Raw genomic sequence first — 16,608 nt, 5'->3', positions numbered from 1 at the left:
TTGGCCATTGTGTGCGAGTGTGTGTGGGTGTGTGTGTGTATTCGCGTTGTCGGTTTGCCGTGTTTAAGGATGAGAGGAGTCAGAGTTTGAATGCTATTCAATTCTGTTCTATTGGTATCGAACTCGATTTGAATGGCGACTCATCCACCGCGGGCTGCTTGCAGCTTTCAGCTTCGAGCTTCGGGCAATGACCATCAAATAATGCGGAATGCATTTTCGATGCCACTGACAACAACACCAACAACAACTTTAGTATACTATGACAACAACATCAACGATTGTAACAACAAAACAAACAATTTGAAGGCACACAGCTCGTTGCGTAATTGCATTCATCAAACTGAATGCCATTTCATGTTCGTGCTCGGCTTCTGGTTCTGATTCTGGTTCTGGTTCAGGTTTTGGTTTTGGTTTTCTTCTCTTTTCTTCCCTTTTTAATTTCTGTTCAACTTTTCCCATGTAATCAAATTAAATGCAGTGCAAAATTTTTGACTTTCATACGGTCAAATCAAGTTGCATGGCCTGCGAGGTTGGCAGGTGCTGGCCTTTTTTTGTAGCTTGTTTGGGGGGGGTGAAAACATGCAATCAATGGCAAACATCAGACATACCCGGCCGGGGCACATACGAAATATGCCCGCTCCGCTCCATCAAGCGTGTCCCCTTCGCCATCATATTGCCTGTCGTCCATCAGTCAGTCAGCCAGTCAATCATATGAATCGTTTTCGTTTACGTTTCGTTTTCGATTCCAATCAATTTGTTTGGCATTTTTGGCTGGCCTTTATACCACGCCCCCAAACGCCACAGTTGGTGGCAACTGCCCCTCAAGCTCCCCTGCTGTTGCGCCACCATTGCTCAAATGCCACACCCGCTGACCTACAAAGTGGGTCTGTGTGTATACGTGTGTGTGAGTGTGTGTGGACTAAGAGAATGCGGATTGCTTTTTGTGTGATTCTTTCTATCGATTTTATGACCCGCTTTCAAAGCTCACACACACACACACACACACACACTTCCATCGAATTGAATCGAAACGAATCGAATCGCGTTGCTTGTTGCATTTTTAAATACTACTACAACGTGTTTTTGTTGCAGTTTGCTACAAAAACCAACTACTAAGCCAAACACCAAGCAAACTGCCAACGCATCCATCTTCATCGCTCTGCTTCCGCTTGTCAAAGAAAAACTGCTAGTTAGTTACTGCCCCAACTACTCGTAGTTGAGCTCAACTCTGAGCTCTTCAAAGGATTCCAATCTCGTCCCGTCTCAGACCTTTGATTACTCTTTGAAAATTCAACATACATACATTTTGGCAAATGAAGTCTTTCTTGATTTATTCTTTTAATTTCCTGCACATTTCATAATGCTGCAACGCAAATTGAATTGAAATTTACTCCTTATTGCTTCTCGACATTTCGTATTTATTTGTATGTATAACAGTGTGAGTCGGATTTGCACGAGAATCACACTTATACATTAAGAATTTAGACGTAGCTTATTTCGAAATGTTGCTTTCACTGTTTCCGTTTTCACTATTAAATTGGCAAACTATAACTAATTATAATGTAGGACAACTATTGCATTATTATTTGTACTAGGATTATCGCCATTGTCTTCTACGCTCCTGAAGCTTCTGCAGCAGTTGAGCCTTTGAGGGAGCAAACTCTTGCGATTGCGGGAGCTTGCCTTCTGTCGTTGAAGTCGTATCCAGAATTTTACGATTCGACTGAGTTTTAAGTAGGGCACGATCTCCACGTCCTCCACTTCCTCTCGCCTCGCTCCTCATGACTCGTGGAGTAACCTGGCACTCGCGATTCTCATCTGACTTAAGACCAGCAAACCTCTCTCGAAAAGGCGTCTTTGGAGTCTCCGCTCGATGCACTTGATTGCGAGCTGTCTGTGATTGCTGAGACTGCGGGAGCTGACTCTGGTTATTACCTTTAACGGTGGGACTTCGCATCTTTGAAGCACCTCCGAGATTTATAGTTGAGCGCACCATTTGCTGACCTTCTTTGATAATCTTTCGATCGTGTGATTCGGAACTAAGTTGACTCGGTATGCCTGTTGTATTCAATCGATTGTCAACTGAAATCGATCGTTTAAGGTCGCATGAACCTTGCATGTCATAGCCTTTTATTAGATCCTTGACTGGCGTCAGTGGCTTTGTCGCTTGCATTTCCTTACGCTTTGCCTCGATCTGAGCAGCTTCGGTTAAAGCCAATTGCTTCATCAGTCGCTTGCGATCTTCAATTTGCTCGGGAGGCTCTACTTGGTATTTTGTGTGATACCAATCCGTGACCGTTGAGCGTAGCGCATTCTGGCCGTATACAAACTGTCTGGTCATGAGATAAAATATCTTTGCTTTGTATCCGCATCTGATGCAGAGGCGACTCGGCAGATCAGGCATCGTGTGGAATTGCTGCAAAGGGGGGAACACTTGAAGATAGAAAGAGCGGACAGTTGTCTACTTACAAACTGTAGTGAGGTGCGCTGAAAGAGTTCGCGGTAACTGCAAATTGAGGGCTCGAATTCAAAGTCTTGCACCGCATCCAAGTCCACAAAGCTGCCATCGTCCAAGCAGCCACAGATGCGGCATCGGAGCTGTAGCTCCTCCACTCTCCTCAGGCATTTGGGAGCCACATGCGCCTGTTCTTGGGCGGCAAGAGCCAGTTTGTAAAACTCCTCGTAGTGTTCCAAGCTGGAGGGAAAAAGTCTTTAAATTGTGAAATGCAATTGAGGTCCGAAAAACACTCATTACTATTCATGGAAACTTGTAGTCTAATTGATAATTAACCACTTTGCTCGCTTTCGCATGGAGCTTTCTCGAGCTGTTGCGACAGTGTGAAAGCCAAGAAAGTTTCGCCTTCAAAAATTGCTGCCCCAAACTTATGGAGAAAGAAAACGAAGACAAAGGGCAGCAGCAGACGCTGTCTGTTGCTCTTTCTCTGTCTATTAGTAGTAGTGCGTCTCGTGTGGTAGTTGGGCGCAAAATGCGAAACTTTTTAATTGACTTTTTCAATTACAGTTTAATTTTGTTGCAAGAGATGTTGGCACTGCCAATTGAAGTTTCCTAATGTGGAGTGCACATAGTGGATAGGGGAAGGATGGGCATGCCAAGGGCTAATCAGAGTGAGAATGAGAGGGTATTACGAGTGTGAGGAAAAGAGGGAACACTCACACAGCTAATCTATCATTGTCCGCTGGCCATAGAACTGGCTGTGTGTGTGTTTGTGCCCTGGCAATTTGCAAAACTTCAGAAACACGCACAGCCATCAGCAAGCAGTCTACACTCAGCAGTTGGCTAAAAAGCAACCAACAGTCAGTTCACGGACACGATGGGAATGTCAGGAAAGCACAAATCTAAATTTATTTGCAACAAAAATTTGGTACAGCGAGTTTCACTCGAAAGAGAGAAACGAATCTAGACATGAATGTGGAGATGAGGATGTGTACAAGTCGCCAACTTACCTTAGATTAATGTCCATGACACGCAATTGAAAGACTCTTGTCGGCTGTCGTCTGACGAATGGATAATGTGCGTCTCTGGTTATCTCTTTCTAATGGGCAGCCAGAATTAAACCGAATATCGCATAATATTGCTCGCCAACGACTTGCAGCTGAAATCACACAAAAATTAGCCGCACAATTCAAGCGATGGCCATTGAAGAATTCAACTGGCCAGCACAACTGATGCACGTCTCTGCCACGATAGCAACAGTATTTGTGGCCCCTCGAAATGCGAAATGGACATGAGTTAGATGAGGATTGCGGGGGATTTTCGGGTGGTGGATGGAGGCCAAAGTAAACATGTTACTATTTATCTTGCAACGGACAAAGCAGACAAACGAACAAGCAGCCCGAAAAAAACAAGGAAACGAGTGCAGAAGGGGCAAGACCGAAAGCTGTATACGCTTTTGCAGATTTATCTAATGGCCGTTTTGATGTTCGAAGTCGATGCCTTGATTCCATACAGATGGCATGTCAAATCGGTACTCAGCTGATTGAAAGTCATGAAATTAGTAGCATAGCTTTGTCTAGCTTAACTTTCTGGGGGTCAGAGGTGAAAGTTAAGAGGCTGTCTGCCCGGAGGTTAGTGTATGATAAAGGCAGCGACAGAGGCAATAAAAGAGATACGAGAGCACGAGCATAAAACAACAAAAGACCGAAAATGAATGAGTTCTCCGTCGGCTCGGCAGGTGAAATTGGCGGTAGCTGGGAAATGCTGGGATTGAAGCCCGGATCGGACCAGAGCACGACAGAAGGCCAGCAGCAGGTCGACGGACAGGATGGACAGACAAATGAACGGCCAGACCGAATGGCTAGAATTAATCCCAAGCGTGCACTTTTTGGCAGCATCACCTGCGCCCCCTGGGCTACTTTCACGCTGCGAACAATGCGGCGGACTTTGTGGCATGGCCAAGATTTGGGGAAGGGGGAATGATAAAAGGTGGTGCGTGGGGTATGTGAGTGCGTAGAGATTTTAATTGAATAACTGCGAGGAATGTCATGTGGGTGAGACGGATTTGTCCTGTTCTATGGTTCTTGTTCATGTCCAGTCCTTCGATGGGGACAAAGCCAGAGGAGGCCTGTTTCTCTTATCTGGTTGGAGCTGTGAAACTTGAAACTTATTGCTCACCTGCTTAAAAGACTCTTGTGGATTGTGGGTCGGCGATGGCAATCCTTTGGTTTAGTCGTTTGCCTCGCACTCGAACTCTCACTCTACGCCTGCTATACTTGTTCTTTTCTTCCTGGATGTGTTCCTTGTGCGAAGGTATAAAAATAAAATAAGTATTTTGGTATATTTTTGTGAAATTATCGTGTGTGTGTTGATTCTATTCACATTCACAACCACGTTGAGAATAGGAAACTAAATGTGGCACCCGGGTTGACTGTCACAGTTGGGTTTGGAGTGTGGAATTTGTCAAAGCCTGCTTAAGCTCTCATTTACATACAAGTTTGCAGGTGCAGGATATGTGAGAAGGAGCTTGGTGAGGGGAAGTGGGGGTTTTGTGATGGGATAACATTACTTATACGCTCATAACCATAGATTGTCACTCGATTTGCCACCTTTTATGCACGCATTCGCATTCCTTGCCCATTTCCCGTTTCCCATTTCTCTATTCTATATTGTTCTCCACTCTGTTGCTTTGTGTGTGTGTTTTTGTGTATGACACTTATCACACTTAACTGCCATCGCTCTCTCTTTCTCTCTCTCTCGCTCTGTGTATGTCTTGCAGCTGGTTAACATTTCTGGCATATGCCAGTGACAGCGACAACCATAGCAACGGCAACGGGAACAGCAACAGCCACAGCCACAGCCAAAGCAGATGCAAAGCACAAATGGATATTGGTCTGGGGTTGAGGGAGCGACGTCGGTCGTCGTCTGCTTCGACCGGGAAACTTGTTCCTCGGGCTGTCACAGATATGCAATATTTATTATGTAAATATTGGCAACAAATCCCGTTACACTGTTTGACTGTTTGCCTGTTAGACTGATTGGTTCGCCTTGACTTGAGCCTTAGCTATTGCTATCGCATTTGCCTTTGTAATTGAGGTTGCCTCTTTGTGGCTAGTCTAGAGTTGGCTTATCCCTGCATTACAGCATCGTGCACTTAATGCGCCACAGACACTTTTATGATAGCACAGACTCCAGACTAGAGACTCACCTCACGTCGGTGCTTGTTTTGGTGGCCATAGTTGAAATTAGCGTCCATTAATTAGTCGCTCTGCAGATTGACGTTTAAAGTAATGCGACGTGTCCTTGGGGCAATTAGTTCTTGTCCCTCATACTCTGTCTCTGTCTCTGCCTCTGTCTCTATCGTCATCTCCATTGCCATCGTCATCTCCATCGTCTTGGCAATAAAGAGGGCGGGACTCATTCGTTACACTTGCGCTTCGAGATAATTATCACAGTTTTGGGCGCACAAGTGTCGAAAGTTTTTCGTTGCCTAACTGAGAACTGAGTCTCTCAGCTCTACAGCAAATTACGAAATGTTTTCTCTCTCTCTCTCTCTCTCTCTCTCTCTTACTCTCCCGCTTCTCGCTCTGCCATCAGAGTATCGTATCTAATAGATCATTTGCTGCATCATTACGCATACGCCGCGTATGTCGGTTGTCGTCGTTGCCGGTTGCCGCTTGCTGGTTGTCGCTTGTCGACTGTCGGCGGCTAATCCTTTGCTGCCTCTTGGCGCCTAAAGATTTTTCGATGTTGTCACGTCCCACAAATCGCAGTGGCATTTTTCTTGCTAGCACGCACTCACGGCCACATACATCACTGTCTGCTTCTGTGAGCCCCCTGCTCCTCTCCTTCGCCTCCCCCTCCTCCTCCTCTGCTATTCGCTTACTTTATTCAACCAGCAGACACAACCACATTAAATGTGGGCCACCGCGAAGCGGATGAAGCGTCGCTTCGGTTGCCGCCAGCCAAATCAGTGTCCTTGCCGTGCTTTAGTCTACTAGCTGGCTGGCTGGCTGGCTGGTTGGCGTTTTATTTCACTCGCTTTTAGCAACACTCCCTCACTCTCCCCTCAGCATTCAACCCGTCCCTATCCTGGAGCGTGCTGCGGTCGCCATCGTCGCCGTCTCCGTGGCCGCTTCATAGTGGGCACTATAATTCTATTATGGCTGTAAAGCAATTTTATTTCGGGCTGTTTTGTTGGCCCCCGCGCCTCGTTTAGCTTTCATTTTCACATCTGCGCTGCCATTTTCATTTTCATTTCGCATTTTTACGCTTTGTGCCCTGCCCGTCTCCGTTCGCTGCTGGGCCACTCATATCCCCTTTTCTACTCAGCTGTACTCTGCTCTGCCCTTCTTCATTGCCATTACCCAGCGAAGCTGTCATCATCAAATTACGCCCGGCTTTTGTCTCGAAGTTTCGCTTTAATGTAAAGCACAAAAGCGGCAACTGCCTTGCGTTTATTTTCTACAATACTTCTTTGCTTTGCTTTGCTTTGCTTATGCAGCTGTTGCTGTTGTTGGTGTATTGTTGTTTAACGCGCTCTATTATTGTTGTTGGCTTTTATATCAGTAGCCAAATTAAATTCTGGCTGGCCAACCCCTTTGGTTATCTTCCACAGCTAACTATCTTAACTGATAGCAAACGCTCTATCTCTTTCTCTCTCTCTCTATCTCTGTGATCTCTTGCCGCGTCTCTCTTCAACACTCTCACTCTCTTTGTTATGGTTTAGACTATTTGTATCTCTTTGCAAATCAGAAATCACACATACGTCGCGTCGATCGGCCCCTGGCTACAAAACGGCAGTCAAAAACAGCCGCCAGTCGTAGTCGGAACGCGTGCGAAAGCAATACAATATAGCGGGAAGCTCGCGAGCCCATCGAAAATAATTTGCGTTAATTAGGCTTGCTGATTGTCTGAATGGAAGACATTCTCAGTATTTACTTGTCGATCATCTACGTGTGTGCGGATATCATTGTGGTGGAGCAGAGCTGCTGACATGGCACGGGGATTCGACCCACGGGATCAAGATGCACTCGTTCACGAGCTGCATAACGATGTGCTGGCACTCAAAGAGATGGTGGAGAGCCGTGAGTGCGAGCTGGTTAAATTGCACCGCGAAATACACAAGCTGAAGGTGAGAAGGGCAGACAGCTGGAAAAAATGGTGGGATAGGTTAACATTGGGGAAGGAAGGGAAGATAGGGAAAAGTTTTTGTAGGAAACTTTTGGCCTAGGAACATTCCGCATATGTTGAACAAGCGCCAGTTACAGCTGTTTGGTGTCATGGTTTAATGCATCGTTTGTTTGTTTTGTTTGTTTATTCTTGTCGCGCCACAGATAAGCGACAACACCAACAACAACTACAATGGCAACAATTGCCCTACAGTTTTCGACTAATTCGTATTCGCTTTTGTGCAGATACAGATACAGATAGAAAACGAAAAGTATCTGTAAAGCGCGCGCACACACAATCGTATCAATTGCGTCGCACGTCGTTATCTCTAGGGGGCAGCAGCGAAAGCAAAAGCAACAGAAGCAGCAGCCGCTGCTCAGCCAGATATCAGATACCAGACGGAGCATAATAGACAGCAGGCAACGGACAACTGTAGATACTATTAGATTGCCCTGCTTCTGGTATTGTTACTTTTACTGTCACTGCCTTAAGCTCTTATGTCCTCCAATATATATATATTTTGGTTTTCTATCTGACATTCAAATAGTTCGTCAGTTTGTCTAGTTTGACTCTAGTCGAATGTCTTATAATAAGTTTGTACTTGAACATTATTTGGCATTGTTGCGCCCAGTAGCCTAAGGCAGCCTAGAGCAGCTGAGCAGCTATCAGCAGCTTTCCGGCGTGTGTATATTTAAATTGTAAAGCGTTTTTATTGAGCCAAACGATTAGCACTTCTTGGCGAGATTTTTCGTGGCGCTGTCGCGCGCAGTTTTATGGCCCAAAGAGCACAGATTACGAGACATGTTTGCAGAGAGCGAGTCTAGATACAAAGTAGATACAGCAGATACACTGGGATTCGCAGCTCTGCAGCGCTAATTGCCGGATCAGCTTTGCCTTCAGCATCAGCCCCAAACTGTGACTCTGCAGCAACAGCAGCCGCAGTTTCCTCAGTCGAGAGTCGTTGTTTGCTTTATGTAAATAAATACATGTTATTCCGTAATTCCGTCTGACCAGCACACGAGCTCCAGAAGAGAACAATTCACAGGCGACTTGAGTAGATATAGACTAGGCAATACCCTGTAATTTTTAATCTACATCTGCTCTCAAACTAAAAGTTCTTCACCAAACATTGCAAACTTGCCAGCAAAATATTTAATTTCCTTTGTCAGTTATTGACCACATTGGTCATGCTCTTTTAGCCACATTTTCAGCTACAGAGCATACGAGCTGAAAAGAGTGTTCAGACCATTTTTGAATTGCTAATTTCTGTGTAAATAATTTAAAAGACAAATACGCATAGTCAAGAAGAGCGGCTAAAGGGGATGGATCAGAACTGGGGCCTGTTGCCTGGCCACTGATATTGGGCTTATCTTATTTGCCCTATGAGTCGACGCCGCCTCTTTTGTGGATTTCGGCATTTTATCTTTACGCTTTTCGTGTGTGCTTTTTGGGTCAGTTTTCGCATTCTATTTGCGGACGGGCTGGGCCGGGCCTAGCGTGATAAGATGACACCGCACAACTATTCTTGGCCCACTTAGTTGGCACTGAAGGTCGCAACATTTCCAGAATGGTAGATTTCTGCTTTTGGGGTATACAACCTCAGAGATATCCCTTATTTTGTGTGGCGCATCGCAAGTAAGAGTCAGGCACGTGAGCGAGTCTCGCGTGAGGTTCATTGGCTGGGGGCGATCATTTCAATTGTGTGTTCCAAGCGATCATGTGCGGACGATTGAATGCTTAATTGGACGCTGAATTAATTAAACGACGCCTTTCAATTGAAATCGTTCCCCCCGATGCAGAGCGTGTTGCAGCAAACAACGAATCAACTGAACATCTCCAGCAAACAGCAGATGCCATCGTCCTCAGGCAAATCGAAGCTCTACCCGCTGCCCGAGCAGAGCGGCGAGGTGACGAGCAGCGAAAGGAATTCGCATCTCTGCAGCTCCTGTGGCATGGTGATGCCCGGCAGTCCAGAGTACATGCTGGAGGCGCTCTGCTTGGATTCGCCCGTCCTCAAAACGAGGCCAACCACAATAACAGCAACAACACCAACAAAAACAACGGCTGCGACGCCACCAATGGCAGTCGAGGTGATGCCCAAGCCAATGTCGGCGGCGGTTAAAAAGCAAGGTGTGTCCGCTGAGAGCTGTGTGCAGTCCATGCAGCAATCCTACACGGCACCAATACCCAAATATGACAAGGATTTCAGGTGAGCTGGCGAAATGAGTGTGGATCTTGCAGGAAATAACGAAATTTTTGACATAGTGCAAAGCAACAGATCAAGGATGCCATCATGGACAATGATTTTCTGAAGAACATTGATGCCTCGCAGGTACGTGAGCTCGTGGACTCCATGTATTCAAAGAGCATTGAAGCCGGCGAATTTGTGATACGCGAGGGCGAAGTGGGCGCCCATCTTTACGTCTCCGCTTCCGGGGAGTTTGCAGTGATGCAGAATGGCAAGGTGCTGGACAAGATGGGGCCGGGCAAGGCATTCGGTGAGCTGGCAATACTCTACAACTGCACACGCACTGCCTCCATTAGGGTGATGAGCGAGGCGAGGGTTTGGGTACTCGATCGACGCGTTTTTCAGCAGATTATGATGCGCACTGGTTTGCAGCGCATTGAAAACAGCGTAAACTTTCTGCGATCGGTACCGCTGCTGCGTAACCTCAGCGAGGAGCTGCTGGCTAAGATTGCCGACGTACTGGAGCTGGAGTTCTATGCAGCTGGCACTTATATTATACGCCAGGGAACGGCTGGCGATAGTTTCTTTTTGATATCACAAGGCAATGTGCGAGTCACCCAGAAACTGACTCCCGCTTCGCTCGAAGAAACGGAATTGCGCACCTTGAGTCGCGGGGATTACTTTGGGGAACAGGCACTAATCAATGAGGACAAGCGGACAGCCAACATTATTGCATTGCCGCCGGGTGTGGAGTGCTTGAGTTTGGATCGGGATTCGTTCAAGCGACTGATTGGTGATCTGTGTGAGTTGAAGGAGAAGGACTATGGAGATGAGAGTCGTATGCTGGCCATGAAGCAGGCGGCTCAGAGCGAGGAAGCCTTTGGAGCACACGCACAGCAAGAGTTTCCCGATCTGAAGCTCACAGATCTCGAAGTGATCAGCACTCTGGGCATTGGAGGCTTTGGGCGCGTCGAGCTGGTCAAGGCGTACCACCAAGGCCGAGAGGATACCTTCGCCTTAAAGTGCTTGAAGAAGCGGCACATTGTAGACACCAAGCAGGAGGATCACATCTACAGTGAACGCACCATTATGCTCAGCTCGAATTCGCCATTCATCTGTCGCCTATTTCGCACTTTTCGCGATGAGAAGTATGTCTATATGCTGCTCGAAGCGTGCATGGGCGGTGAGATCTGGACAATGCTGCGAGATCGCGGCTCTTTCGAGGATAATGCTGCTCAGTTTATCATTGGCTGTGTCCTGCAAGCCTTTGAGTATTTGCATGCCCGCGGCATCATTTATCGCGACTTGAAGCCGGAGAATCTGATGCTTGATGAGCGTGGCTACGTTAAGTTGGTCGACTTTGGATTTGCCAAGTATATAGGAAATAGTGCCAAGACATGGACGTTTTGCGGCACACCTGAGTATGTGGCACCAGAGATCATACTCAACAAGGGACATGATCGCGCCGTGGACTATTGGGCTCTTGGCATACTCATTCACGAGCTACTCAATGGCGCGTAAGTGATTCACCGAGGTGTTCATCTACTGTTTGGTCTATTCATCAATCTTTTCTGCGGCTATTAATTTATTTCTTCAATTCCTTGATTCATTCTTCAATCATAAATCATAATCTAAATCAACTTTTTCAAGAAGTCATCGACTGTTTCATCTATTCGTTATATTTTTCCTCGGGCATCGATTTCTCACTACTATCTATAATACTCAACTTATTCATCGATCGTTTCATTTGTTCCCAAATTCTCTCTTTGGCCATCACATCTTCACTTCTTTCTATTGTCATCAACTTTTACTCACATCGTTCTTCGAGAATGAACTTGGGCATCACCTCATCTATCAACTACTCACTTATTCGGCTATAAACTGATATTTCTGTGCAACTTTATGCAGACCACCTTTCAATGCTCCGGATCCCATGCAGACGTACAATCTCATTCTGAAAGGCATCGACATGATCAGCTTTCCCAAGCACACATCCCGCTGGGCCGTGCAGCTCATCAAGCGTCTGTGCCGCGATGTTCCCTCCGAGCGACTTGGATATCAAACTGGTGGTATACAGGACATCAAGAAGCACAAGTGAGTAGCGGATTTCTGCGCAAGGTTTATGGATCTATTATTCACACGCTTACTCCACTCTGACATAGATGGTTTCTGGGCTTCGACTGGGATGGTCTGGCCAGTCAGCTGCTCATTCCGCCCTTCGTACGTCCAATTGCGCATCCCACAGACGTGCGATACTTTGATCGGTTTCCCCTGCGATCTCAACGAGCCGCCAGACGAACTTTCCGGCTGGGATGCAGACTTTTTAGACTAGAGTACTTTGTTGTTTCGACAGTAATTAGACTACATTAAACTAGGGGATACAACACTCGAATGCTGCATTTATTTGTACTTGATGAGTTTCTCGTTGATGCTTGTTCTGGCCGCTAGCATCCGAAGCATGCTTCTAATGCGATCCGTTAAGGGACCGTAGATCGCTTCGACGTCAGGCGAAGGTTCGGCTATGAGTTTGAGCTCTTCGGGCAAATGCTTGAAGAACTCGGCGTAGCTAAGCTTCGGCTGGCTACCCCAACAGGCATTGCAGCGGGAGCAGCTGCAATTCGCCTCGCGATACTCGTAGAAAGCGTAGCGGGCACGAAAGGCGGCGCCTAGGAGAGTGGGCGAAGGTCCTTCTTGAATGTAAACTGGAGTATTGAAAACATCGGCGACAATTTGCAGTACGTGTTGATTGCGCGTACATCTGCCCAGAGCAATTATTTTGGTGATGCTCTCAAGTTTAATGCCTGCATCAGTAGCCAAGACTCGTCGATGCATTATCTGCCCCTCAATGACAGCGCGAGCATTATATTTGAGGTCCTCGAAGTTTTCGAGCCCCCTTAACGCCTGGTCAGACATTTCATTAATTTCACTATTCCATCGCAACCTGCCCCGAGCTTCGGGCGTGCATTCCATTTTATCCAGACGGACCTCAATGTTGCCAGCGTTGCCTTTCGGTGTGGAGGCGAGCATTTCGTTGAAGAGCCGCCACTTGCCATTGGCAATCTCTCTGCAGACGGCTTCACGTACCAGGCATCCATTGCGTATCAGAATTAAACCGATGTATTCATCGATATTGACTGGATGACAAATGATGGAGGCGTCTTCCAGTTGAGGACGCTGCTTACAGTGTATCAGCATTTTATCGGCCTGCGAGAGAAACAGAACCAGCACGTTTTCCTCCAAGTTCAGGCCAGCAACCATGGATGCACTGCTTCCAGTGGTCGAAACTATCATGCAGTCGGGTCGAAAGTTCCAACGACTCACAAAGTAATCGGCGATACGTCCTTGCAAGCGATTCGAGGCAATTGGTTGCATGAGACGCTGCTTTAAATTTGGAGCACATGCCTCTAAACATTCTTCGGACCAAGCTTTTTCATTGAGATCCAGCAGATTCATGCTAGAGCCATCGGAGAATTCAATAGAACCAATGTTGCCCACCAGCAGCGAAGCCAGGAAGCTGCTCATCAACGAAATGCGCACTGTGCGCTCATATTGCTCTGGCGACTCTTCGTAAACTCTTCGAATTAATGGACCAGTCAACCTGCCAAAGCATTTGGAACCCGTGATTCTGACCATTGCCGCAACGCCGCCAACATCGTCTTCCATGTCATAGCATTGTGGTATGGAAGCCCTGTCCACCCAACTGGGGCTGGAGACCATCTCAAAGGTATCATCAGTGAATTGCTCGTGCAGGCGAAACATGGGATTCAGTCCACAAAGGCGACGAAAACCTAAGTCCGTCCAGAAGACGGCGCCATAATGATGAGCTGCTCCTCCAATGGCTGCTACCCGATGCAGTTCGGCGCCCTGGGATTCTAGACAATTGAAGAGTATATCCAATGCCTTGATATACATCACCGGGTTGGCCATGAACTCGTTCGTTGCTGCGTCTTGAGAGATGCCATTTGTCGTGCGATACTCTGGCAGATCCACATCGTAGCGCACTACAGCTCGAAAAGTCACTTCTAAGTCCGAATTTATTACGATCGCCTCAAGACGCTCCAGGCCCATGTAGAGACCTAGGTAGCTGTTCTTGCTGTAATCTTTTGACAACCTGTGGCACATTTCCCTGATAAAAACTTGAAATTTTGAATCTAATAGACTGCTATGATTGACTGGGACATTGGGTAGAAATATATTAGTCGCCAACAACTTAAGTATTTTCCGTTACGACAGTTGCACATTAGCGAAAGGTTTAGGGAGACACATATCAAAAGAAAAACCAATACTGAAAGAAATCCTCTCTCTGAACTGTTTCCAAGAAACCAGCTCAATAAGAACACCACAAAGTATCTAAAGCGTTTAATCTAGCCAAACTGAGAATTGGATAAGCAATAAACACATAGAAACAAATTAAACAAAACTCGGAATTTTATCGTAAGCTTAAGTAGTCTGCGAGCGACGCTGTTCGGTAATCTTGAACTGCAGCAACACGACCAAGTAGGTGGCCATGAAGGAGATGTTTGTGGTGATGAGTTCGCGATTGATGTTCGCATAGCCATCGAGGTTCATGATTGGCGGATTCTTGTTGATGGCCACCAGCAGCATATCCACCTCCTTCTGGGTTGCCGAGTCGACAGCTGTCAGATTGATGTTTAGCAGCTTGGTCTGAAAATCAAGACCCACCTTACGTGATGCATAGTGCGCCTCATTGCAAATGATATAGAGTAGGCACATGCAGTAGAACACGATGACAAAGAGTCCCACCTCCTTGTACGTGGCGCCATGATCAATAATCTCGCTAATGCTGCCATATGTGGCAATGATGCTAGTGAAGAAGATCACCAAGCAGTACATGCCATACATGTTGGAGTAGGCGCGTCCCAGCTGCTGCATCATGTGGCTGAGATCGACCCACAGATGGCGATATTCGGTCAGCTTCTGGGCCGGCTTGCCATCCCGAATGGTGGCCTGCAAGGCATCCGACAAGGCTCGACTGGCAGTGCCAAAGGCGTTGCAATTGATGTACCACAAACTGCAAAAGCAGTTCAGCATGGCAATGATAGGATAGTAAGCGAAGGTGTACCACAGGCGAAAGTCGGGTTGTAGAAAGTACTGCGAGAGATTGATGGCTATGCTCAGCAGCCAGGAGAAGATGCACAGCGAGTACGTGAGCACATACAGATTAGGAAACACAATCGAAGAACCCGTGGTCTTGTAGAACTTGTATTGATAGTTCGTCCACATATTCTTGAAGATGGCCACCTGAGGTCCATGTCGCCAGCTGGCGACGGGCAGCAGAAAGTTGGTGAACAACAGACTGATGAAGATCACATTGTAGATGGCCTCGTCGAAACGCTTGTCCGGACTGGTGATGAACTTCTTCACCCGCTCTCGCAGCACCAGCACCACAATCGTTGTCTGGCAGCTGTAAGTGAATATGGCCCACATCACCTGCTTCGACGTCCACGAGTACTCGGTGCGCGGCAGGTTCTTGATCGGGGGATTCCTGTGTATGGGCATCACTCCCATGATCTGGAACAGGACCAGCAGACTCTTGGTGGTGTCGTAGAAGGCATCGTGCTTGTCAAGCTCGTGAGGGTCATCCACGGTATCCGGCTTGCGAACGTACATATCATCGACGGCATTGCCACCCGCCAGCATCTTGAGTTTCTCGCGATAGCGCAACTCATCTTCGAGGAATTGACGCTGATTGGGATTCAGCTTGGGCGCCACTTTGCCCGGCGGCGTCAGGCCACGACTCACAGCCCAGAACGACATGACGAGGCACCAAGAACAACAGGACGACGATAAACAGTGCCAGCTGCAGCAGCGTGTCCTTACGGCTTTTATACGCCGCTTTTCTCTGCTATTGACTTTTGATTGAAAAGCAAACAAAAGTGTGCGGAGTCCGCCTCCGGGCGCTTCCTTTTGCTTGCTGTCCATTAAATATGCCCAGTCGAGTTCTGGGGCTTGGTTTGTTGTGGTCATTTGACGACGTCCCTCGCTCCACACTTGCACACATTGACAACGTTTTGCTGACCAAGATACGAACGGGTGACCAAGCGATGCCCGCCCGGCGCTGTGACTCGACGGGGGGCGCAGACAGCAGAGGAAACGGCGTGAATATTGCGCCACCTCGAACAGAATGGGCCGGGTCGAGGACAACAGGACAGCGGGACAGAAGGTACATAGAATGCGCTTAATTTGCCGGAAATGAAAGTTTAACGATGTGTAAATGCTTACGAATGCCGATAGAGGCTCGGACTAATGACCAATAAAAATGTGCCACCACTGGACGGGCCCGGCACAACGAATACAGTGTGTACTATAGTTGGTTGGTTGCGCCTCCGATCCGCCTGCTTTTCCATTGCCGGCCATTGTGAGTGTCTTTGCCACTGTGAGTCACTGCGCCTGACTTTTGATCCATTTTCTGCCTGAGAAATTAAAGGGCAAAGTCAACACGAGCCACTCGACTGACTCGTGGCTTTAAACCCTGAGTCGTCGAGTCAAGCAGCATCAGCAGATGGCTCAGCTTGTGTTCGCCTGCTTATGGCACAATCTCAATCTACACACAGACACACACAGCACACACAGCACACACAGCACACACACTCACACATATATACGCAGTGCAGAATCAGCAACATTTGAAATGTGTTTAAAATAGACTTTCCTGATCCAAGCAAGCACTTCAAAAGAGGCATTTCATTTTTGGGGGTCTGCCTGGCCAACTGTTGCCGGCTTCCTTGCCACTCTCCTTTTGCCAACTTGCATTCAGTGCAAGTTCGGGCAA

At 47.3% G+C, this 16,608-nt stretch overlaps 4 protein-coding genes across 6 annotated transcripts; 1 reads left to right on the top strand and 3 right to left on the bottom strand.

Moving 5' to 3' along the window:
* Positions 1 to 1,394: 1,394 nt before the first annotated feature.
* LOC132798596 (uncharacterized) lies at positions 1,395 to 4,867 on the bottom strand. Of its 3 annotated transcripts, none has more exons than XM_060810519.1 (4): positions 4,634 to 4,867; positions 3,466 to 3,614; positions 2,470 to 2,695; positions 1,395 to 2,416 (listed from the first exon to the last, which is right to left on the bottom strand). In XM_060810519.1, exons 2-4 carry the CDS (start codon positions 3,480 to 3,482, stop codon positions 1,598 to 1,600), a joined length of 1,062 nt encoding a protein of 353 aa, XP_060666502.1. In that variant the 5' UTR covers positions 3,483 to 3,614; positions 4,634 to 4,867; the 3' UTR covers positions 1,395 to 1,597. The 3 variants fall into 3 exon arrangements, with proteins under 3 accessions (XP_060666502.1, XP_060666503.1, XP_060666504.1); XM_060810521.1 differs by having other exon boundaries at positions 2,274 to 2,416; positions 2,474 to 2,695; XM_060810520.1 differs by lacking the exons at positions 3,466 to 3,614; positions 4,634 to 4,867 and having other exon boundaries at positions 2,474 to 2,615.
* Positions 4,868 to 7,286: 2,419 nt separating this feature from the next.
* Positions 7,287 to 12,147, top strand: LOC132792350 (cGMP-dependent protein kinase, isozyme 1). The gene is given in 6 exon segments (XM_060801676.1): positions 7,287 to 7,589; positions 9,427 to 9,836; positions 9,893 to 11,332; positions 11,724 to 11,909; positions 11,978 to 12,080; positions 12,082 to 12,147. Coding segments are annotated over 6 exon segments (2,343 nt in total). The 5' UTR covers positions 7,287 to 7,451.
* Positions 12,148 to 12,215: 68 nt separating this feature from the next.
* On the bottom strand, positions 12,216 to 13,937 carry LOC132798182 (xylulose kinase). Its single transcript, XM_060809935.1, has one exon. It carries the CDS (start codon positions 13,935 to 13,937, stop codon positions 12,216 to 12,218), a length of 1,722 nt encoding a protein of 573 aa, XP_060665918.1.
* Positions 13,938 to 14,181: 244 nt separating this feature from the next.
* On the bottom strand, positions 14,182 to 15,593 carry LOC132792355 (gustatory and odorant receptor 21a). Its single transcript, XM_060801689.1, has one exon. The coding sequence runs from the start codon at positions 15,591 to 15,593 to the stop codon at positions 14,256 to 14,258; it is 1,338 nt and encodes a 445-aa protein (XP_060657672.1). The 3' UTR covers positions 14,182 to 14,255.
* Positions 15,594 to 16,608: the final 1,015 nt, after the last annotated feature.

The sequence above is a fragment of the Drosophila nasuta genome, chromosome 2L (genome assembly GCF_023558535.2).
Source record: "Drosophila nasuta strain 15112-1781.00 chromosome 2L, ASM2355853v1, whole genome shotgun sequence".
Taxonomy (NCBI): Eukaryota; Metazoa; Arthropoda; class Insecta; order Diptera; family Drosophilidae; genus Drosophila; species Drosophila nasuta.
This window is presented reverse-complemented; position numbering and strand designations above follow the sequence as displayed.